This window comes from Electrona antarctica, assembly GCF_951216825.1.
Source record: "Electrona antarctica genome assembly, chromosome: 14".
Taxonomy (NCBI): Eukaryota; Metazoa; Chordata; class Actinopteri; order Myctophiformes; family Myctophidae; genus Electrona; species Electrona antarctica.
This window is the reverse complement of record NC_136795.1, coordinates 30,399,549-30,423,016: the sequence shown is the minus strand read 5'-3', so window position 1 is coordinate 30,423,016 and position 23,468 is coordinate 30,399,549. Positions and strand designations below refer to the sequence as shown.

General features: G+C 43.5%; 1 protein-coding gene across 1 annotated transcript in view; it reads left to right on the top strand.

Moving 5' to 3' along the window:
• LOC306937148 (uncharacterized protein) overlaps positions 1-23,332 on the top strand; it is a gene marked incomplete at its 5' end in the record, with an annotated part of 88,256 nt that extends 64,924 nt beyond the window's left edge. Inside the window, 12 exons of the mRNA XM_079520814.1 lie at positions 1,941-2,015; positions 2,534-2,659; positions 2,899-3,027; positions 3,272-3,355; positions 3,551-3,643; positions 13,933-14,184; positions 14,505-14,588; positions 14,775-14,852; positions 17,858-17,914; positions 22,722-22,880; positions 23,010-23,186; positions 23,283-23,332. Of these exons, the coding sequence (XP_079376940.1) occupies positions 1,941-2,015; positions 2,534-2,659; positions 2,899-3,027; positions 3,272-3,355; positions 3,551-3,643; positions 13,933-14,184; positions 14,505-14,588; positions 14,775-14,852; positions 17,858-17,914; positions 22,722-22,880; positions 23,010-23,186; positions 23,283-23,290 (1,322 nt within the window). The 3' untranslated portion in view covers positions 23,291-23,332. The remainder of the gene's footprint in view (positions 1-1,940; positions 2,016-2,533; positions 2,660-2,898; positions 3,028-3,271; positions 3,356-3,550; positions 3,644-13,932; positions 14,185-14,504; positions 14,589-14,774; positions 14,853-17,857; positions 17,915-22,721; positions 22,881-23,009; positions 23,187-23,282) is intronic.
• Positions 23,333-23,468: the final 136 nt, after the last annotated feature.

Genomic DNA, 23,468 nt, shown 5'->3' with positions numbered 1-23,468 from the left:
GGCAGTGGTCACACAACAGGCGCGCTGCGCTACGATGGGGAAATTAAATAGCTGTAGGCTACAGCGCGCTGCGATACGATTTGTAAACCAAATAGCTGTAGCCTACAGTGTGACTGTAACATTGCTTGGTCATCATGTAACTATATTACGTGTATGCAGGCGCTTTCATAGTTATATGGAGCATTTACCGTGGTGACGTTGATTAGGTAGCCTAATTTAGCTTATTCTCCCAACTGGGTTCAACGAGACAGCAGTGTCTCGTTAAGCCCCGACGTTTCCAAAACGAGCTATTGCGGCTGAATCGATGGTCTTATAAAACATTTAAGCATATGGCAAGTTGACTTAAGTTATATAGTTGATGCTGAGCAGTAAGCAGCTCATTTGGTTGGCAAACCAGAGGCCAGCCAGCGGTAGCAAGTTCAACAACCACCGTTCTATTCTGTCACTTTGGTGCGCTGCTGCTGATCATCGCCTCCTCCTTCAGTCACATATAGTATAATAGCCTAAACTGTAAAAGTGAATCGCCAACATTCACCAGCTCAGCCCTCTTCATATTAAATAAATACATTACACAAACAACAGAATTGTTATTTTTGTTATAATAAAATTATTTAAAAAAAAAAGAGAAATCACGGAAAATCACAAAGCCCGAGGCTCGGCCCGGCCCGACTAATTATCGTGCATTTTGGGCCCGGCCCTACCCGAAAATGTCGGGCCGGGCCGGGTTCGGGCAGAGATTGAGAACTCGTGTGTGTGTGTGTGTGTGTGTGTGTGTGTGTGTGTGTGTGTGTGTGTGTGTGTGTGTGTGTGTGTGTGTGTGTGTGTGTGTGTGTGTGTGTGTGTGTGTGTGTGTGTGTGTGTGTGTGTGTGTGTGTGTGTGTGTGTGTGTGTGTGTGGAGCCTAATTGCACAAATAGCAGACCTACAAGCTGCGTGCGTGTGTCTGTGACTGCACAAATAGCAGACCTACAAGCTCACAAGGTTTCGCAGAGCAACTCATTGAGATCTTGTAACTCTAATTTTAGCCCTGTAATTAAGCCCTTATATGTCTCAGCTGTGGGAGAGTAAAACAGTGCTTCACTATGACTGGGAGATTTCAATGGGCCTGAATAGGGAAAAACCTATGCCCGAACAAGTCGAATGCAAATATTTTTTTCACTGAGTGGCCTGAGACATTGAGGTACAACATGTACGATTGTGGTGTTGGTACGATCTAAAATGTGGTTATAAGAGCGAGTTAAGAATTGTCTTCACGATACTTTCCCCGTAAGAATTATACAATGGAGGTCAATGGGCAGCTTGACTGTATTTGTGTCACTTAAAAGGCCGTAGTTCACATTCTGTATGCATCTGTGCTTTGGTGGTTACATTGTGTGAAAGAGGACATGTGTGGCTACAAAATGACCAAAGAACATCCGTGTAAAGTGAATATTTTGGCCAGGACGACAATTTGTTTGGTAGATTTCCGAGGGAAGCATTTCAGTTTCCACACTCTACTCAAGGAGGCCCCGCACTCTAAGGGCGCACTAATTAGGCGATACGGCCTGCGATTGAACTGCGATATCGGAAAAACCGTGTAACATATTCGAATACGGTTTGAACCATGAAAAGGTCCACAGCCGTGTGAGCTAGCTAAAGTTTAAATCACGTTTCTACGACAAAGTATGCCAGAGTAATGAGGCTGCAAAAGTGAGGTTGATTTAGAGATACAATCCCATACATTGTCTATGAGAGAAAGATTTTATAAATAAAGTTAAATATTTATTATTTATACTTTGTCAAAACAACTTTTTCACCAATGAAAATTCAAAGATTGATGAACATTTTAAAGTTTGAATGGAGTTTCAAAGTGAAAGTATGACAGAGTAATAAGAGCACAAAAAAGTTTAAAAGTTTAAAAGTTAAAAAAGTATTTGTGACTTTGTACCCCCCCCCCCCCAGTTCAACAGTGGACAGTTCAACAGCTGGAACGCTACATTGTTGATGTCGAGTATAATATTTCTCAACTGAAAATTGGTGAGTGAAGTTAAAAATATTTTTGAATACATATACAATACATATTTGAATACATTACATTGTGTAATTACTATTGACACTGTACTGTAATCATTACAGTAGAGAATCTGAAAATAATAAACTACTACTGCTGATGCAAAAATCACATCTGGTGGGGTCCCTTGCAAAAAACATTTAAGATGGGGGTCAAATACATATCATTTTGGCGGTCATTGACACAAACAAGTTCGAGAAGTACTGAATTAGAAGGCATTTGTAGAATTGGGCTCAGGTATTATAGGTCTTTCAGGGCAGGCTAGGTGATTGATTGATTGAAATATTTATTAACAGTTTGCAGAATTACAGTACATTTCAAGCACAAACTCAATACAAAGGCTGTTAACTGTGAGTGGACGACCCAATTAAGCATTACACTTGTTTACAATAGGGTCCACCATGTTCAATTCATCAACACAAAATACAATCACCCCAATTGTACAGCTACAAGTTATATTGTATGAACATACTCTACCATACAGGTTTGGATCCTTCCATCATCTTGGATGCAGATATGATCCAATTTGAAACAACTTACATACAACAAGGTGTTACAAAACTGAAATGGATGAATGAAGCTGCACATACAAGATTTGATGCATTGCACGGTGAGAAGTTAAAAATCTTTTTCAATAAATATTAACCCTCCTATAATAATAATGATATGGTCTTTGGGTCATTTTTACCCGGTTTTACATTTTCAACATGAATTAAAAATATGGAAAATATGTTTTCTCTATGAAACGTGTTCTGCTTGGCTTATTTAGTGTACTAAACATGTGACATGAAAATGGTAAATTTCAAGCATGTGCTACCCCCCATCCCTCCATCAACATGGAACACCCAGATTCTTCTGAACACCTCCGACAGCTGGCAGTTAAAATTTTGCCTCAGGAGATGAATCCCTGGTCGGAGGAACAAATAGAAGGGCTTTGCTTACGTATATCTGAGGTGCAGAAGTGTCTGAGAAACGAAGGTGAGAAGTCAAAAAATGTTTTATTTCTATTGATACTGTAATCACACAATCTAGATGTATCAAAAGAAGGGCATGGACGCAAATTGCAACTACAAGTTATATTGTATGAACACTCTACCAGACAGATTGATGACATTTTAATTTTGTCCCATCTGTACACTACTGTACTCTGTAAGACCCGGTTCTGCTTGGCTTATTTACTTTGCCCCCCCCCCCCCCCCCCCCCCCCCCCCGATCAACATAGGTCACCAGATTGAATTTCTTGACTTTAGTGACCCTACACAACGGCTACAGCTGCTGCTGCAAGTGCAACTGCTTGATGATCCAGGTGAGAGATGTTAAATATCTTCTTGATATCTTGAATAAATATTAACCCTCCTAGGGTCTTCGGGTCATTTTGACCCCGGTTTTACATTTTCAACATCAATTAAAAGTATGTAAACAATGTTTTCTCTATGAATGTCTTCTGCTTGGCTTATTTACTGTACTAAACATGTGAACATGTGAACCATCGCCTACAAAGACAAACTGCAGACCAAATACCGTACAGAGACGACTAATTGTCGACTAATTGATCACCTGAACAAAGTACTCTACAAGCTGATATCTAAGAGAGGTGAGAAAAGTAAAATCTTTTTGAATAAATATTAAATTGTGTTATTTGTATTGATGCTGTAATCATTACAGGGAATAATGAGGTATAGCGAAGGAGATTAGCATGTGGACATGGCGGACAAAAGCGCAGTTTTTTCACATGCTCTCAATCACCATATGTTTCATTTTGGAAGGGGGGGCACATCCAATTCAGTAGCTTAATACCTGTTAGCGCCATTTATGTCACCATACCACTGACAACCTATATAAGGCATTTTTAAAAAATTACATTATGCATTACAATTGACAATTTTCTCGCTCTTAATCCAGAGCGATTTACAGTAAGTAAGAACAAAAAACGTAGTAATACATCGAAACGGAATATCTATCGAAGGAAACTGTACACTATAGAGTGTTATGTCTTACATTAAGTGCTAATTAGGTTACATAGGTTGAGCCTATGCATACGCCTGTAGGAGATCGAGGCTAGGGCTAGTACTACGGCAAGTACTATGGGCTAAGATGGAGTCTGAAGAGGTGTGTTTTCAGACTGCGGCATAAGATTGGGAGTGAATCTGCAGTTCTGATTGCAATGGGAAGTCCATTCCATAGTTTTCGAGCCAGAAGGTAGAAGAGTTTGGGGCGTGTGCAGCGTTGTCCCTGCGTTTTTAGCGAAGGTACTTCCAGCTTCCCTGCTTCGGCTGATCTGAGCAGTCGGGAAGGTTTGTAGCGTCCGATCAGACTCGCAAGATATGGCGGTGCCATTCCTTTGGTTGCTTTGAATGCCAGCATCAGAGTTGTGTACTCTGTGCGGGCAGCGACCGGGAGCCAATGGAGGTAGCGGCGAAGGGGAGTGACACAGTGAATTTCGTCTGGTTAAAAACCAGGCGACCTGCGCAGGGCCGTGCAGAGAGCACTAGGGGGGCAGGGGCTCAAACTCCCAAAAAGGGCACATGTGTGGGCGCGCGTAGCGCGCAGCGATTTTTGGGGGTGGTCTTTTTGTGGTGTCCTTCCCTTGTGCCATTTCATGTCATTGGACAGTAAAATAAGCAATATGTTCTCATTAGTCTGAAACTAAAACTGACTGATGGCAGATTAAAAGATAATTCATTATGATAGTGGCATTTATCATTACTTGAACCAAATGTTCGTCTTGAAGGGCCAATGGCACTTATTGGCCCCCCACACAAGCCCTTATTGGCCTCCCACATAAGCCCTTATTTCCCCCCCACACAAGCCCTTATTGGCCTCCCACATAAGCCCTTTTTTGCCCCCCACACAAGCCCTTATTGCCCCCCCACACAAGCCCTTATTGCCCCCCCACACAAGCCCTTATTTGCCCCCCACATAAGCCCTTATTGGTCCCCCACACAAGCCCTTGTTTTCCCCCCACACAAGCCCTTATTGGCCCCCCACAAGCCCTTATTGCCCCCCCACATAAGCCCTTATTGGCCCCCCACAAGCCCTTATTGGCCCCCACATAAGATCGTATTGGGCCCCCACCCCCCCCCCCCCCCACACACACACACACACACACACATCTCCTTATGTGGCAATACAAAAAAAGGAAAAAAAAACAACTTTGTTTTGCCCTTTCCCTAAAAAAAATAAAAAATAAAACTTATTTTTTATTTTTGAGAAAGGGCACTTTCTGCAAAAGGGCAGGTGCCTGACTGTCCAGGACAACACCAAGGTTCCTGGCTGTTGGGACAGACGTTACCAAGGCCTTGTCTGCGGAAATAGTTAGCTCCCGCATGGGGCAGGACTTGGCTGGGAAGAAGAGAAGCTCAGTCTTGTCTGGGTTCAGCTTGAGGTGGTTAGAAGACATCCACTGTGAGATGTCAGCCAGGCATGCAGTGATGCGCTCTTCCACCTGAGTAGCAGAGGGGGGAAGGATAGAAACAGTTGAGTGTCATTGGCATAGCAGTGATAAAATAGATTGTGAGCAGAGATGATAGTGCCAAGGCGGGATTTCGTGTATAGGGAGAAAAGGAGTGTACCAAGTACAGATCCCTGTGGGACCCCAGTTACGAGGGTTCGGGGGGATGATAGCAAACCTTTCCAAGAAACCTGGTAGGTTTGGTCGGTTAGGTAGGAGGATAACCGCTTTAGTGCGTCCCGCCAATGCCTAGATCAGCTAGGCCCTAGCTGACACCCTAGCTGCTAGGGTCTAGGAGAAGAATCAGGACTGCAGAGTGGGAAGCAGCCTGGGCAGCATGTAGTGCTTATGTGACTGCGAGGAGTGCAGTTTCCGTGGAGTGGGCCTTCTTGAATCCTGACTGGTTGGGATCCAGCAGGTGGTTCTGTGAGAGATGGAGAGAGAGCTGGTTAGAGAAAACACATTCAAGAGTTTTGGAAAGAAAGGAAAGGAGTGATAACCGGTCTGTAGTTCTTGACATCTGAGGGGTCAAGAGTGGGTTTCTTTAGGAGTGGTGTTACTCTGTCTGACTTGAAGGCAGATGGGACCCAGCCTTTGGTTACTGAGGTGTTGATGATGGAGGTGATGAAGGGGAGCAGTTCATACTTTAAGTAGCATGTGACAGGTCAAATAAGGGGGTTTTCATGATTCTGAATCGATTGCAAGCATTAGCTTTGCACGAAAAACTATCCTTGGGCTAATGTCGGCTATTACTGTCAAATGTGATGACGGTAATCGCTGTAATAGCTGTAATCAGAATCATGAAAACACCCTCGTTTGACATTTGTAGAATCGGCCTCAGGTCTTTCAAGGCAGGCTAGGCGAGACACGATCTAGATGTATCGAAAGAAGAGCAGGGACACAAAATACAACTACCCCAATTGTACAACTACAAGTTATATTGCATGAACATACTCACCATATGGATTGGACAAAATTTAAATGTATTAATACATGGTTTTAAAACAATATAATTAGTGTGGTTGCCCAAAGGGCAACCAGACTATTGTAATTGTAACACTTTATTATTAGTGTGGTTGCCTATGGGCAACCATACTATTGTTCCCCTTACCTTTTATTTCCATTTCCTTTTTATTATTATAGATAAACTTATAATTATATCGGTCGGCCTCATGGTGGCGCTATAACAGCCCACTTTACCTTTTGGCTTATAATTCTTGAACCGTAGATCATAAAAACAAAATTATTTTTCTCCCATTTGCGTCTAGATAGATTTTCCGCCATTTTTAATTTTGTTCAAAACACACTTTTGGATCCTCCACCTACAGATTTTGTCCAAATCTCACAAATATCGGTACACATGATCTCCGGACCTATCCGATTAAAACAGCACAGTCCGTGCACAGTATCGTTCGTCCGTAATCGTCTTCCGAAGTTAGTGGGAGGAACCTATTTTACAAAAAATCCCACAATTCACGCACGGAATGTCCGATCCATCCCAAATCTGAATCACATGTCGAGGGTGGCTTAATCAACGCAGAGCCAAAAGCAATTCCATTTTCATCCATAGGGGGCGCTACAATTCAGAATCAGAATCAGTTTTATTGTCACATCACAGGTTTACAAGGTAAAGAAGTGGGTGAAATTCGTTTTTGTACATCGTTCCCATCGCAACGTTAATTTCCATAGAAAGAAGAGGGGGGGGGGGGGAGAAGAAGAGGGGTGGGGGGAAAGTGGGAAGGAGATCAAAACAAGAGAGCAACAGAATCTACATATTTACAAAAACCTGAGATAATAAAACTAACTAAGGTGCCTGAGCATAGCAGCAATGTATGTATACTGTGCATGTTATACTTATACTGTGCATGATATACATATGGACGTTAAGGTGCTTAGAGAAAAAAAAGAGCAATAACAACACAACAAGAGCAACAATAGAAAAACAAAAAAGTCAGTGCGTTATACATGGGATTAAGGTGCAAAAGGTCAGTGCGTGTCCACCTAGGGTGGACTGACCCTAGTATAATCCGCAAGTAGCTCCATGAGGGAGTGCAACAAAAAGTCATTTGTACCTGGTGTAGTCCACAGGTGTGTCCGAGGGGGAGCTAAGTCCAAGTCCAAGTCATTGTCCCTGGTATAATCCACAGGTGTGTTCAGGAAGAGCCAGAAAAGTTTTTGCACTGCCTGCTGTCAGGCTGCTGAACAAGGCTTATGCCTCATTCAGCATCCTGACAGCAGCCGGATTAAAACTGCACCAGAGCCTGGTGGTGGAACTCTTGATACTGCGGTAGAGCCCCTTGCCCGGTCGCGGTCGTTGTAGGGGTTTGAACAGTCTGTGACTTGGGTGGTGCTTGTCCTTGATGATGCGCTTGGCTTTGACCACGCACCGCCTTTTGTACAGTTCCTGGAGCGCTGGGAGCTCGATTCCCATTATCCGCTCTGCCGATCGCACTACTCGTTGTAGGCTGATCTTTTCTCGGGCAGTGCAGTTCCCGTACCAGGCCGTGACACAGCCTGTTAGGATGCCTTCAACAGAACTGTTGTAGTACAGCCTGAGGATGCGGTTTCCTACTCCGAGCTTCTTCAGGCGGCGGAGCCAGTACAGTCGCTGCTGAGCCTTTTTCCTCACGTGTGTGGAGTGAGTCTCCCATTTGAGGTCTTCCTCGATGTGTACTCCGAGGAACTTGAACTCGCTGACCCTTTCCACTGCAGCACCGTCGATGAGGATGGGCGCATGGTCTCTCCGCGGCCTCCTGAAGTCCACGATCAGTTCTTTGGTCTTGTCGACGTTAAGAGAGAGGTTGTTCTCCCGGCACCAGAGTGCCAGTGATTTGATCTCCTCTCTGTAGTCAGACTCGTCGTTGACGATTCGGCCTATCACTGTCGTGTCGTCCGCGTACTTTATGATGGTGTTGGAGACATGTGTGGCTATGCAGTCATACGTGTACAGGGAGTAGAGGAGAGGGCTCAGCACGCATCCCTGGGGTGCTCCGGTGTTGAGGGTCAGGGGGTCGGATGTGATGCTGCCCATTCTCACCACCTGATGTCGGTTGGACAAGAAGTCCTGTATCCAGTCGCACATGCTTGGGTGTAGCCCTAGATCTCTGAGCTTTTTGTCAAGTATTGCTGGGACAATGGTGTTGAATGCTGAGCTGTAGTCCACGAACAGCATACGTACATATTTGTCCTTCAGCAGCTTGTTGTCCATGTGCGAGAGGACGGTGTGGAGAGCCATGGCAATAGCGTCGTCGGTGGATCTGTTTTTACGGTATGCATACTGCCACGGATCCAGCGAGGCAGGTAGCGTGGAGCTGATGTATTCCCTCACCAGTTTCTCGAAGCACTTGCTGACGATCGGGGTGAGAGCGACAGGTCTCCAGTCGTTCAGGCATGTCACTTTGGCCTTTTTGGGAATGGGCACAATGGTTGACATTTTGAACCCTGCAGGGACCACAGCCTGGGAGAGGGAGAGGTTAAAGATGTCAGCGAAGACACCCGCCAGCTGGTCTGCACATGCCTTAAGGACCCGGCCTGGAATCCCATCAGGTCCGGCTGCCTTGTGGATGTTGACCCGTGCGAAGGCTGTACGCACTTCTCTCTCCGAGATGGTTAGAGGGTTCTCCTCTGCTGGTGCTGCTGATGGCCCCGCTTGGCTGCCGCGGTTGGGGCTGATCTCAAACCGGCCGTAGAAAGTGTTCAGTTCGTTGGGGAGGGAGGCAGGCGGGTTCACCTCGCTTCTGGTTCTTGTTTTGCAGTCTGTCAAGGTGTGTACCGCCTGCCATGTGCTCCTGATGTCGCCATTGCTGAGTTTGTCTTGCATCTTTTTTGTGTAGGCCTTTTTCGCCTTCCTGATGGCGCTGTTTAGGGCCGCGCGCGTCGTGTTGCGCGTTTCCACGTCGCCAGATTTGAAACCAGCATCCCGTTCATGCAGATGTGCACGTACTCCGCTGTCCATCCATGGTTTCTGATTGGGATAGATCCGAACTGTCTTTTTTGGGACTATGTCATCTATGCACTTACTGATAAAGCCAGTGACTGAGTCTGAGAGTTCGTTGATGTTATTCCCAGCGGCGTTCTTAAACATCCCCCAGTCAGTCTGGTAGAAGCAGGATTGTAGCATAGCGTCTGTGTCCTCAGACCAGATTCGGATTTCCTTCTCAACGACCGGCTCCCTTGCAAAAACAATTACCCGTTTGTTGCAAAAACATGATTTTGGGGGGGAAATCCCCTCCGAATGACTTACGCATGATCACAAGGGTGACTTCACATTGTAATTGGCTGGCAAAATTACTGGGAGGGGTCTATATCAGCGAGTGAGGCAACCACACTTTGCAATTTCCCAGAATTGCTTCTTTCTAGTTAGTGTGGTTAACCAGACTATTGTAATTGTAACACTTTATTAGTGTGGCAACCAGACTATTGTAATTGTAACACTTTATTAGTGTGGTTGCCTATGGGCAACCATACTATTGTTCCCCTTACCTTTTATTTCTTTATTAGTGTGGTTGCCTATGGGCAACCATACTATTGTTCCCCTTACCTTTTATTGTCTCCACCAGGCCGAAGGCATGGGGAGAGAGTATGTTTTGCACTCCGTCCGTGTGTGTGTGTGTGTGTGTGTGTGTGTGTGTGTGTGCGTCCGTCCGTCCGTCCGTCCGTCCGTCCGTCCGTCCTTCCTTCCGTCCGTCTGTGTACAGCTAATCTCCGGCACCGTTAACCCGGCCGATGCCAAACTTTGCACACACACTCCCTGGATGCCAACGATGAACCTCTGCCCCACATTTTCCAGAACGGCCTGTTATAGCGCCACCATGAGGCAGCTTTTCACATTTATTACCTAAAACTGCACCAATCTGCGTGAAACGTTGCATGCACACTCCCTAGAGGCCAAGGACAAACCTTTGACCTGCATTTTCCGCATCTGCCTTTTATAGCGCCACCAGGAGGCCGACTTTTGTAAAACACATTTTTTTATATTACTCCTCCAGATTCTGTCCAAAAATCTCACAAATCGTTACACAGTATCTCTATGGTCATGTGCTCAAGTCGGACCTGTCTGATATTTCATATTCCATCCTAATTGGCTATAATTGGCTTTCACAGTTTGCAAGATTGCCCCGTTTTGAACAATAGCCTCAAATCATGAACGCAGCATGCAATTTACGTGAAATCTTTCACACATTTTCTTACTAGGCTGAGGAATATATCCCACCCTTTTCACATTGGCCTGTTATAGCGCCACCAACAGGTAGATTTTTGCAAAACACATTTTTGGAACAAAATGCCTCAAATCATCCAATTGCCATCAAAGGCGTATGAAGAAATGGCTACAGAGATCATGTATTTCTGTAGCCATTTCTTCAGTCATGTGATCAAGACGAGTCTGTTGGATTTCTCAGATTGTACACTGATTGGCTAACATTGCCTTCCAAAGTTTTCAGGAGTGGCCCGTTTTGTACAAAATGCTGCACATGTCCTGCTCATCCAGAATTCTATCCTCAGAGATGCTATGAGTGATCTGGCTCTCCTCAACAAAATGAAGACAATTGTTGCAAAAACAAATAACAAAAAACATCCTCCTAAACATTTTGCCAAACATCACACACACTCCTATCCTCCTGGTGGAGACCTGTGCCCGGAAGGGCACTTTTTCTAGTTAGTGTGGTTGCCTATGGGCAACCATACTATTGTTCCCCTTACCTTTTATTTCTTTCTTTCTTTCTTTCTTTCTTTCTTTCTTTCTTTATTATTCTGTATAAACTTTATTTTGCCGTGCTACTCCTCCCACAGTTTTTGCCAAACATACTCGAGCCATATGTCAAATCGACCGGCTTCATCGGGAATCGTGTGCTTGTTGATTGATAAGAGAAATGTTGTATAGTTTAATTGATATGAATTAATTAGTGAATTAATTTTCCCCATTCACTTGAATGGGAAAACTCACATTCAACTATTTGTTTCTCTGAGACCGTAAGGGCTGTAGTTACAACACTTGGAGGGGAGGTTCATAATAATTATCAAAATTAATAAACATGTAATTATATCGGTCGGCCTCATGGTGGCGCTATAACAGCCCACTTTACGTTTTGCATTATAACTCTTGCACGGTAGGTCAAGATCCTGACGCCCATTTGCGTCAGGATAGATTTTCCGCCATTTTGAATTTTCTTCAAAACACACTTTTGGATCCTCCAGCTACAGATTTTGGCCAAATCTCACAAGAATAGGTACACATGATCTCCGGACCTATCCGATTAAAACAGCAGAGTCAGAATTTTGATCTTCTGTATCGTTCGTCCGTAATCGTCTTCCAAAGTTAGTGGGAGGGGCCTATTTTACAAAAAATGCCACAATTCACGCACGGAATGTCCGATCCATCCCAAATCTGAATCACATGTCGAGGGTGGCTTAATCAACACAGAGCCAAAAGCAATTCCATTTTCATCCATAGGGGGCGCCACAATTGCAAAAACACTTACCAGTTTGTTGCAAAAACATATTTTCGGGGGGGAAAAAACCCTCCGAATTACTTACGCATGATCACAAGGGTGACTTGACATTGTCATTGGCTAGCAAAATTACCGGGAGGGGCCTATATCAGCCAGTGAGGCAACCACACTTTGCAATTTCCCAGAATTGCTTCTTTCTAGTTTCTATCTATGTTTCTTTATTATTCTGTATAAACTTTATTTTGCCGTGCTACTCCTCCCACAGTTTTTGTCAAACATACTCGAGCCATATGTCAAATCGACCGGCTTCATCGGGAATCGTGTGCTTGTTGATTGATAAGAGAAATGTTGTATAGTTTAATTGATATTAATTAATTAGTGAATTAATTTTCCCCTTCACTTGAATGGGAAAATGGAAAAACTCACATTCAACTATTTGTTTCTCTGAGACCGTAAGGGCTGTAGTTACAACACTTGGAGGGGAGGTTCATAATAATTATGAAAATTAATTAACATATGATTATATCGGTCGGCATCATGGTGGCGCTATAACAGCCCACTTTACGTTTTGGCGTATAACTCTTGAACCGTAGGTCGTAAAATCAAAATATTTTTTTCCTGGATTCCTTGAGTCATGATGCATCTCCCTATATAGGCCACGCCTATTTGCGTCAGGATAGATTTTCCACCATTTAGAATTTTCTTCAAAACACACTTTTGGATCCTCCACCTACAGATTTTGTCCAAATCTCACAAGAATCGGTACACATGATCTCCGGACCTATCCGATTAAAACAGCAGAGTCAGAATTTTGATCTTCTGTATCGTTCGTCCGTAATCGTCTTCCGAAGTTAGTGGGAGGGGCCTATTTTACAAAAAATGCCACAATTCACGCACGGAATGTCCGATCCATCCCAAATCCGAATCACATGTCGAGGGTGGCTTAATCAACGCAGAGCCAAAAGCAGAGATGTAACCGTTTGTCGCAAAAACATGATTTTTGGGGGATAAATCCCCTCCGAATTACTTACGCATGATCGCAGGGGTGACGCGACATTGCAATTGGCTGGCAATATCAGTGGGAGGGGCATATGTAAGCCACTGCGGCAACCACACTTTGCAATTTTTTTAAATTGCGACCTTTCTAGTTAGTGTGGTTGCCCTAACAGGGCAACCAGACTATTGTTATTGATCATTTGGATACTTTGACGCAATACTCCTCCCACAGTTTTTGCCGCACACACTCGAGCCATATGTCAAATCGACCGGCTTCATCGGGAATCGTGTGCTTGTATTTTGCTAAGAGATCCGTTGTATAGTTTAATTGATGATTAATTAATTAGTTCTCCATAGACTTATAATGGGGAAGCCCACTTTGTGTTTTGGCTTATAACTCTTGAACCATAGGTTGTAAAATCAAGATGATTGTTGCCCTGGATTCCTTGGGTCATGACGCATCTCCCCATATAGGCCACGCCCATTTGTGTTAGGATAGATTTTCTGCCATTTTGAATTTTCTTCAAAACACACTTTTATTTTCTGATTCTACAGATTTTGTCCAAATCTCACAGAAATCGGTACACATGATCTCTGGACCTATCTGACTGCGTTTCAATTTTTTTCAGATTTTTTAAAAAAAAATTGTCCGTATCGTTCGGCCTTAATCGTCGTCCGAAGTTAGTGGGAGGGGCCTATTTTACAAAAAATGCCTAAAATCAAGAAACGGAATGTCCAGATGTCGCGGGTGGTTTAATCAACCAAAAGCCAAAAGCGATTCCATTTTCATCCATAGGGGGCACCGCAAATGCGAAAAATTTAACCGTTTCTTGCAGAAACATGATTTTGCGTTTTTCCCTATAACTCTTGAACCGTAAGTCGTAAAATCAAAATGTCTTTTTCCATGGATTCCTTCTCTTACTGTACTAAACATGTCATATGAAGATGGTAAATATCAAGCATGTGCTCCCCCCCATACCCCCCCAGATACACAGTACAAGAACTTACCTCGATCAGAAAGTACTTTGGACGGAAAGTTGGTGAGGGGGCTGGAATTCAATTGTGAAGACCTGCTTTACATGCATGACCACCAGGAGAGAGTTTTGATTGCCATACTCTCTGTAAACAAGAAACTGGAAACTGCAAAAGAGAGTCGCATTATAGACCGCAACCAGATGTCAACGATCTTGGTGCGTTCCTCACAGATAGAAAAGCTGCAGGCGGATCCGGAAAACAGAGGTGAGAGAAGTTTAAAAATCTTTTTGAAACGATGTTAAATTGTTTAATTTTTATTGATGATGCAATCACACGATCTAGATGTATCGAAAGAAGGGCAGGGACGCAAAATGCAACCACCCCAATTGTACAACTACAAGTTATATTGTATGAACATACTCTACCATACAGATTGAACAAAAATAAAATGTATTACCGGTAATACATTTCAGTTTTAAAATGAAAATGTATTTTAATTTCGTCCAATCTGCACTTTACTAGAGGTATTCTATGAAAGAGGTATTTCTATGAAATGTCTAATGCTTGGCCTATTTACTTTGCAGAGAAAATTGCACGGCTTTCAAAACAAGAGGATCACATAAGTCTTCTGAAGGTCCGACTGGGCAATCATACAATATATCATCCAGGTGAGAGATGTTAAATATCTTCTTGAATAAATATTTACCCTCCTAGGGTCTTCGGGTCATTTTGACCCGGTTTTACATTTTCAACATCAATTAAAAGTATGTAAAAAAATAAATCTCAATGAATGTCTTCTGCTTGGCTTATTTACTGTACTAAACATGTGAACATGTGAACCACCGCCATCAAAGACGACCTGGAGACCAAATGTACCATACAGAAAGAACTAATTGACCGCCTGGAAGAAATATCCAACGTTCTGGAACCAGGTGAGAGAAATTAAAAATCTTTTTGAATAAATATTAAAATGTGTAATTTCTATTGATGCTGTAATCATTCACAACTAACCGCTATCTTTGTCAAACAAAACTGTCTTAGCTTTGGTTTTTGACCAATGCCCACTTCAAAGATAATCTGATCTAACACGTGGAGCAAATTAATTAATAATGAGCTATTGACAACTAGCTCAGCGATGAGTAGCCTACAGACTCAGAGAGCAGCCCTGCCTGCTTGCTGCACTGCTGCTGAATGATCAGAGCGGAGAGAGAGAGGGAGGCATAGTGCCGGCCCTGAGCAATTTGGTGCCCTAGGCAGGATTTATCGTGATGCCCCCTTGAAAAATGACCATGCCCCCCTTGTATTCTAAAGCACTGTTTTTTTTTTGCTTGGTGGATGCCCCTCATGATGCCCTAGGCAACTGCCTGTTCTGCCTGATGAGAGGCCCGGCCCTGACATGCATGGCATGCACTCTTTCAAACTTCACCGTGCGCTCCGTTAATCGCGCGTCAATGAAATTGACGCCGTTAAAAGGAATTTGCGTGCGTTAACTTTGACAGCCTTATACAAATGTAAAAAAAATCTTCAAGTAATAAAGCTGAAACATGAACTAGTGTTTTGAAGCAGAGAGCGACTGACTATCTGGTTTGACTCGGTCGGATTTTGACTCTTTTTTTTTTTTTTTCACCAAATGCCAATAAAATAATTTGGGTTGCGCATATTTAATAGAGTCGGTCGGCAACCGGAGACCAATTATTTATTTTGATCGGCCTTGTAGTGATAATGCATTGCCGGTGTGAGTGTGGAAGGGAGGTGACTTTGGTGGCAGTGCAATGAGCACTGTACTGTCTGTACTTTACTGTACAGTGCTGTACTGTACTGTACTGTACTGTGCCTTGCTGTACTGGACCTTACTGTACTGTAGCTTACTTTACTGTACCGTATTGTGCTGTAGGGTACTGTACCATGTATGGTACTGTAACATAATGTACTGTATTGTAGCATACTGTACCTTACTGTAACATACTGCACTCTAACATACTGTACTGTATTGCACGGTACTATACTGTACTGTGCCATACTGTACTGTACCATACTGTGCTGTACTTTACTGTACCATACTGTGCTATACTGTACTGTACCATACTGTGCTGTACTGTACTGTACCATACTGTGCCATACTGTGCTGTGTTGTTGTATACTGTAATGTACTGTTCTGTGCTGTACGGCAGAGTTTCCCAACCACCAGAAAGGGATTTTTTTTCACCGGAGGAAAAATATTCTCTGAGGCAATTCTCTGGGCAATATCGGTAGAGGGCGCAGCGGAGTAACTAATTTTTTTTTCCCCCGGTGGAAATAAAATCCCCTTTTGGCCAAAAAGTACCGTTTATACGTGTGGTGGGGGGCTCAGAGTGCGCCCACTAAGGAAAGTAGGCTTTCTAATGACACAACCCGCCTTTGTTTTGGTGAGTAGCGAAAACGTTCTTTTTATTTACGCTAAAGACGAGAGGCTGGTCTGCATTCATGCGAGCGCCGGAAGTTGAGAGTAACATAGCTCTAAATGCAACGCATTAGAGCTATGGACCAGAGCTACCTTGTAACGTTGTGTTCCCGAAAATGTATTCCCGCTGAAATGATCATTGGGTGGGGACTAGTAAACACAGCCGCACCGCGTGACGTAGTTATCTTACACGCAACACTTCCGCCACTTCCGCTGATAGTCTTTTCAGGGTAGGTCTTGCCCAGGGTGCCTCGGAGGACAGTCAAGATGGGCAGTGTCGGTAGGCCAATCACAGGCAGGCGGGGCGTTACCATGCCTATGCTCGGACACAAACGGAATTCACGTTTCACACACACAGGCACAAACACAGATCTCCATGTGGGACACCGGCTGACAGTTAAAACGGGTGCTATGACAACGTATATCATTAGGTTCCCAAGTTGCATCGTTCCCAAGTAGGCCGGTGGCCGATTGCAACGGGCATGTACAGGTCTAGTTTAGGTCAATGATATATAACAATAAAGGGTAGCCTATTTAAGGGCTAGTCAATTGTCTTCCGTGAGGAGACCCCCCCCCCCCCCTTATTGCCGGTCTGTGAACATTTTATGAACTGTCAGCCGGTCCGTGACAATATAAAGGTTGGGAACCCCTACTGTACGGTACTGTACCATGCTGTATTGTACCATACTGTATGGTACTGTAACCTAATGTACCGTACTGTACTGTAACTGTATGGTATTGTAACATACTGTACTGTACCGTACTGTCCGCTACTGTGCCATACTGTGTGCTGTGCAATACTGTTGCACACTGTGCCCTACCATGCTGTGCTGTGCTGTGCTGTACTGTACTGTGCTGTGCTGTACTGTACTGTACTGTACTGTACTGTACTGTACTGTATCATACTATACTGTACCATACTGTACTGTACAGTAGCGTACTGTACTGTACCTTGTGATGTACCATACTGTAGCATACTGTACTTAGTGTACTGTACTGTGCTATGCTGTCCAATACTGTACCGTACTGTACCATACTGTACTGTAGCGTACTGTACGGCAGTGTACTGTACCTTACCATGCTGTACAGTACTGCACTGTATCATACTGTACAGTACTGTACTGTACTGTACTGTAGCATACTGTGCTGTACCGCACTGCTGCGCCGCCCTGTGTGCGTGCGTGCGTGCAGTGAAATGGAGTGGGGTGGGTGAAGGTGGAATGTGTGATGTAATTTGCATCGCAGCGAAATATTGCGCAAGAACAGTGTCAGACAAAAGTAATATTTGTACAGTAAATATGACAGTTGTGTGGGAGCAATGTAGTGCATATGGATTCGGGTGGCATGCTGGCTTCTTTGTGCATGGAGAGATGTGTGCGGACGGAGTGGTTTGGTAGGAGATGGGGATGTCGGTAACGGTTAATTTTCCAGCCGGGTAGCCGATGGCATTATCCGGTTAATGAATGGTTGTTGTTGTTTTTTTTTTTTTTTTAATAGGCTACTCCAAGCGGAGAGACGATGACCCTAACCCTTCAAACATCGAAGCTACAGAAGGTACGGTGGACCGACAACATTCGTTATTATATCGGAGAGAATGTACAAACAGTTTGCACACTCTTGAGTCCGAGTTACATTAGTACACCGAGTTACTGAGGATTTTATTGTGTATCTACTGACCAGTGTTGTAACTAACGCCCTTACATCACGTTACGTTACCCAACGGCGCTACTTTTTGCAGTAACTTGTAACCTAACGCTTTATATTTCCCCATTCCATAACGGCCTTATAGTTATTGTGTGAGCGTTACCCGCGTTATAGCGTTATGTTAACTTATGTGATCCGAGTGAAAAGTCTCCCCATGCAGCGCCGTGCCCGTGAGTAGAGATGCAACCGATCCGATATTATATCGGGATCGGCCTCCGATCCAGCTTAATTAATGTATCGGAGATCGGATTTGACGCAACCGATACACGCTCCGATACAGGAGGGGGAAGCGTGTTTAATGTTTACTACAGTCCGTCCTGCACAGACAGTGCAGTGAGCGAATCCAACCTCCAGTATGTACAGACTGCAAACAGACTATAGAAAAAAGCCCCACTAAGGTGCAATATGCAAGAGAATGGAATCACTTACAGACTTAACAGTATTAGAAGTGTAAAGTTTACCCATCGTCGCACGGATCAGTCAAGTCACTGCATGCGCAGTTCAGTTGTGTGGTGGAGACTCATCTCCACACCACAGCTGCGTTCTGACATTGTTGTTGATGAGATTGCTCTTGTAATCCATTCTTCTGCACACACGTGCTGTTTAGCGCTATGTGAATCAATCTTTGTAACTTTATTATTGCCATTGGAAAAAAAAAAATGCTGTGACGATGATGAAGAATAAGCGCACGTCGTCGTCGCGGTTAAATCCGTCTTTATATAATTGGCTCAGTTATCAAACCATGACATTGTTGTCAGAAGCTCAAATATTGATTCAGATTGTAAGTTTAGTGCAATTCTTAAGACAAAGACAGAGTTTGCAAACTAAAGTAGCAAACACAACACCAGCACCATAACAAACGTCCTGAGACCTGAGGTATTTTTTTTCTCCCCGAGTTCTGTCGGTAAGGCTCAAGGCTTTTGTCACATGATAGCGCAGCTGATTCCAGGCATCACATTAGGGGTAAAAGGTACCAGTGTACATAGCAATAATAATAATTACTATTATTATTATTATTATTAATAGACCATAGTATTAATTAACAGGTTACATGCAGGCATCACTTTAGGGGTAAAAAGGTACCTTTGCACATAATAATAATAGAAAACCATAGTATTAATTAACAGGTTGCCATTTCCTTAAGGTTTACAGGTTAAACACTTCCTATTCTTATTTTTAAACACTTAACCATAAACATCCCCTCTTTGAATTTAAATGTAAGGCATTTGTACATTATTTGCTATTTAGAGATATGCTGTGTATTACAGCCTTGTGTAACATTACACAACAAACAATATTAATAGTATGACTGCTCTATTATTTGAAGCCTATTCTACAATTAAAAAAATCACACCCGTGTGAAGTGAGGGGCACTCTTATCATTGTACATCATCATGACGTAACATGTCTATTTGCTCAGACACTATGATGTAAATTCTCCATTCATTGTCAACAGGAATTTAATGTTTGTGTAAGACAAAAATCTACACTTAGCTGAATATAGGAGGGGCTTGCACCCCTCAAAAATAAGGGGACTTCCCTCAAGTCAGACCACTCGTTAGTCAGACCCATGCTGCGGGTTACAAATCATCGTGGCTTGGGTTAGGTTAGGGTTTAGGATAGTGTTAATAATGGTCTGACTAAATTGAGATCTCTAACCAATGCCACGCTACCAAAAATAATGTCAATGCGCATTTTGTATTTTAATTTTTTGCTATGTAAAATATCGGATATCGGGAGTGTATCGGGAAATTTCAAAAATTAATATATCGGATCGGAATTGAAAAATCAGTATCGTTGCATCTCTACCCGTGATTCTATCTGTCATACAGGCGCGTCTCGTCTCGCAGAAGAGGTCATTGATTGGCTAACGTAGGGACAGATTTCAGGGTAAGCCAATCTGACAGAGTAGGGCGGGTCTTTCGTATGGCTGTGGTAAACAACAGTTCTAAACACAGACACACAAACCCTCGTAACGCATACACAGAAAACGCCGGTTGAACGAACATTATTACCACACGCTACAATGGCAAATGCGGATGACAGCGAGATCGGATGCTTTGTGGGTTGGAAATGCAAGCATTATTTGAGTACTTGCGGGTCAAGGAAATGTTTTAACATGCCATGGAGTGTCCCCGCTGTGTGTGATTCGATTCCCCGTACTTCCTTTATTATTACTGCTGCGTCCCTCCTGCGCAGCACAGTGCCTGACGTTAGCCGTGCGTTAGCCTTGCACACCGTTGCATGCTAACGGATCCCCGTGGCCACCTCCCCGGGCACAGTGATAGGGCTGCCCTCTCCCCCCCCAGAAAAACATTGAGGTGAAAATGCTAATTATGTGGCGGACAGAAAGCATTGTCCACAATGCAAATCTAAGAAAGCATCTTAAATCAGTCCATGGGCTAGGCTGCCTCACATCACCAAAACAGACAAAGATCGATTTTAAATCGCCACAGAGGCATGTCACCAAGAGTCAACTTGACAAAATGATTGCCACTTGCCAGGTATGTTGTTAAGGATTAGAGTTCTCATCGGGCCTGAAAATTAAGGCCCGGCCCTACCCTACCCTAACTGGGTCGGCCCGAGGCCCGGCCCGACCCTAACAATTACCATAATGTCAGGCCCGAAAACCCGAAAAAGCCTGAGTGAAAAAAAAGAGAAAAAAAGAAAAATGCCACTATATGGCCGCGGCGCCGTGGATTATTGAGACGACCGTGTCAGAGAACGCACTAATGGTCTAGTCGCCGAAATAAAGGATTTATGTAACTCACGTTAATTGGCTGATAATGTTCCATTTTCAACATTCTAATGGTTTCCAGCAATTTCCAGGGGTGAGTAAACATCTTCTGAATCAAAGTAGCAGCGATCCTCTGAAGTGACGCAGTTAATTATGTCCAATAGGCTACTGGCAATATTATGACAATTCAAGTCAACTTGGCTATAATCTACTAGGTTACTGTATAGTTTACATTAATCATTGCCTCTCAAACCCACATACCACGCGTAATGTGCGTTGCCTAACCAAAAGAACAGACATACAAACCATCAACATGCCGCTCGATGGCCTGTCGAGTCTGTCGACAGCTTGCAGATCTTTTATTTTGGGCAGTGGGCACACAACGAGGCGCGCTGCGCTACGATGGGGAAATTAAATAGCTGTAGGCTACAGCGCGCTGCGATACGATTTGTAAACCAAATAGCTGTAGCCTACAGTGTGACTGTAACATTGCTTGGTCATCATGTGACTATATTACGTGCAGGCGCTTTCATAGTTATATGGAGCATTTACCGTTGATTAGGTAGCCTAATTTAGCTTATTCACCCAGCTGGGTTCAACGAGACAGCAGTGTCTCGTTAAGCCCTGACGTTTCCAAAACGAGCTATTGCGGATAAATCGATGGTCTTATAAAACATTTAAGCATATGGCAAGTTGACTTAAGTTATATAGTTGATGCTGAGCAGTAAGCAGCTCATTTGGTTGGCAAACCAGAGGCCAGCCAGCGGTAGCAAGTTCAACAACCACCGTTCTATTCTGTCACTTTGGTGCGCTGCTGCCTGCTGCTGATCATCGCCTCCTCCTCCTTCAGTCACATATAGTATAATAGCCTAAACTGTAAAAGTTAATCGCCAACATTCACCAGCTCAGCCCTCCTTCATATTAAATAAATACATTACACAAACAACAGAATTGTTATTTTTGTTATAATAAAATTATATAAATAAAAAATCACGGAAAATCACAGAGCCCGAGGCTCGGCCCGGCCCGACTAATTATCGTGCATTTTGGGCCCGGCCCTACCCGAAAATGTCGGGTCGGGCCGGGTTCGGGCAGAGATTGAGAACTCTATTAAGGAGTCTGTTCCTTTCAGAGCACTGGTCAGCAAAATACTAGTGAAAGCAGGGCCAATGTGCAGAAATACATTTTCCAAATACCTGAACAGTGAATATTCTAAAATGGAAGATGAGCTCAAAAATACATTTGATGAATTAGAATATCTCTCTACCACTGCAGATACACTATATACACTATATGGACTCATTTTTTTTTTGATTATTATTTTTTTTTCATATTGCAAATTTGCACAGCACCATTTGTTTAAGTAAAGTAAAGTAACTTATCTAAAAAAGTTACTTTTTTAGATAAGTAACTATAACTCTTTACTTTTTAAAAGTAACTTGAACAACACTGGTTGTCACATAATGTCACAAGACAGAGCCACAGGCAACGAGACAGACAGACAAACAGACAGTAATGCAGATGTAATGCAGAATGATTTTTAAAATATATTGGAGTTTTTGTTGTAGGCTATTATATTACGCGTATATACGTAATATATTGCATTACGTAGTGTGCATTACCCAACACTGGTGCCAGAGGAGCCTTCTGACATGGAGGTGACAGTCTCCAACAAGAAGGAAGAATACAGCAAGGACATACACAGTGGTGGCAGTACAAGTAGTCTTTCATAAAAGTAGCAATAATACCACAATGTATGTAAAAATAATAATAATAATAATTAAAAGTAAACCCACATATGGGTCTAACCCTAACCACTGTTTGGGAAACAGTGCACAAATATCGGAATCTTTCATGTCACTTGTGTGAATAAATACAGACAGTAAATTAGCTTTACTGTTTTCTCTGTCTTGTTAACAGGAGGAAGGAATTTCTTCATCGTTGGTGCCCATGTCATGGCAACATTTGTTGACGAACTTAAACGCAATGGACAGAACAAGAAGAATACTGTACAAGAAAGTGACTACATCCTGGTTTTCTGCCCAAATTCTGCTTACAAGGAGGCAATAGAGATGCCAAGTGAGAAATGTTATATTAATAATAAAGATTAATTGATGTATGAATCGTCCATCCTGATTAATTAATGCATTAATTTTTCTCTCTCTCTCTCTCTCTCTCTCTCTCTCTCTCTCTCTCTCTCTTTAAAAGGTATGGGTAAACCAGTGGTTCTGGTGGTGATGCATCACGGCTGTGATGTTCAAGAAAACGGCACTAGACATGCGACCAGCGAAAATGTCAAACTCACTGTGGACACTCACTGGGATTGTACCACAAGAATTTGCAGCCACAATAAGAAAGCCGTCAATAAAGTCCTGGAGGCTTTTGGTAATTCTTCTAAATGTTCAGAACATTTGCGTCTAGATAGATCCTCTGCCATTTTGAATTTTCTTCAAAAGAAACATTGTGCTCCCCCTCCTACAGGTGCTTAAGAACGCCGGGACCGTGGAGGGTGGATGGAGGGTGATTAAGCCCCGGGGGGGGGGGGGGGGGGGGGGGCAGCCATCAGGGGTGTCAGACGAGTGGGGGTGGGGGTCAGCTACCAGGGGTGTCAGCTACGGGGGGTGTCAGACGGGTGGGGGGGGGGGGGGGGGTTTAGGTGGGGTTCAG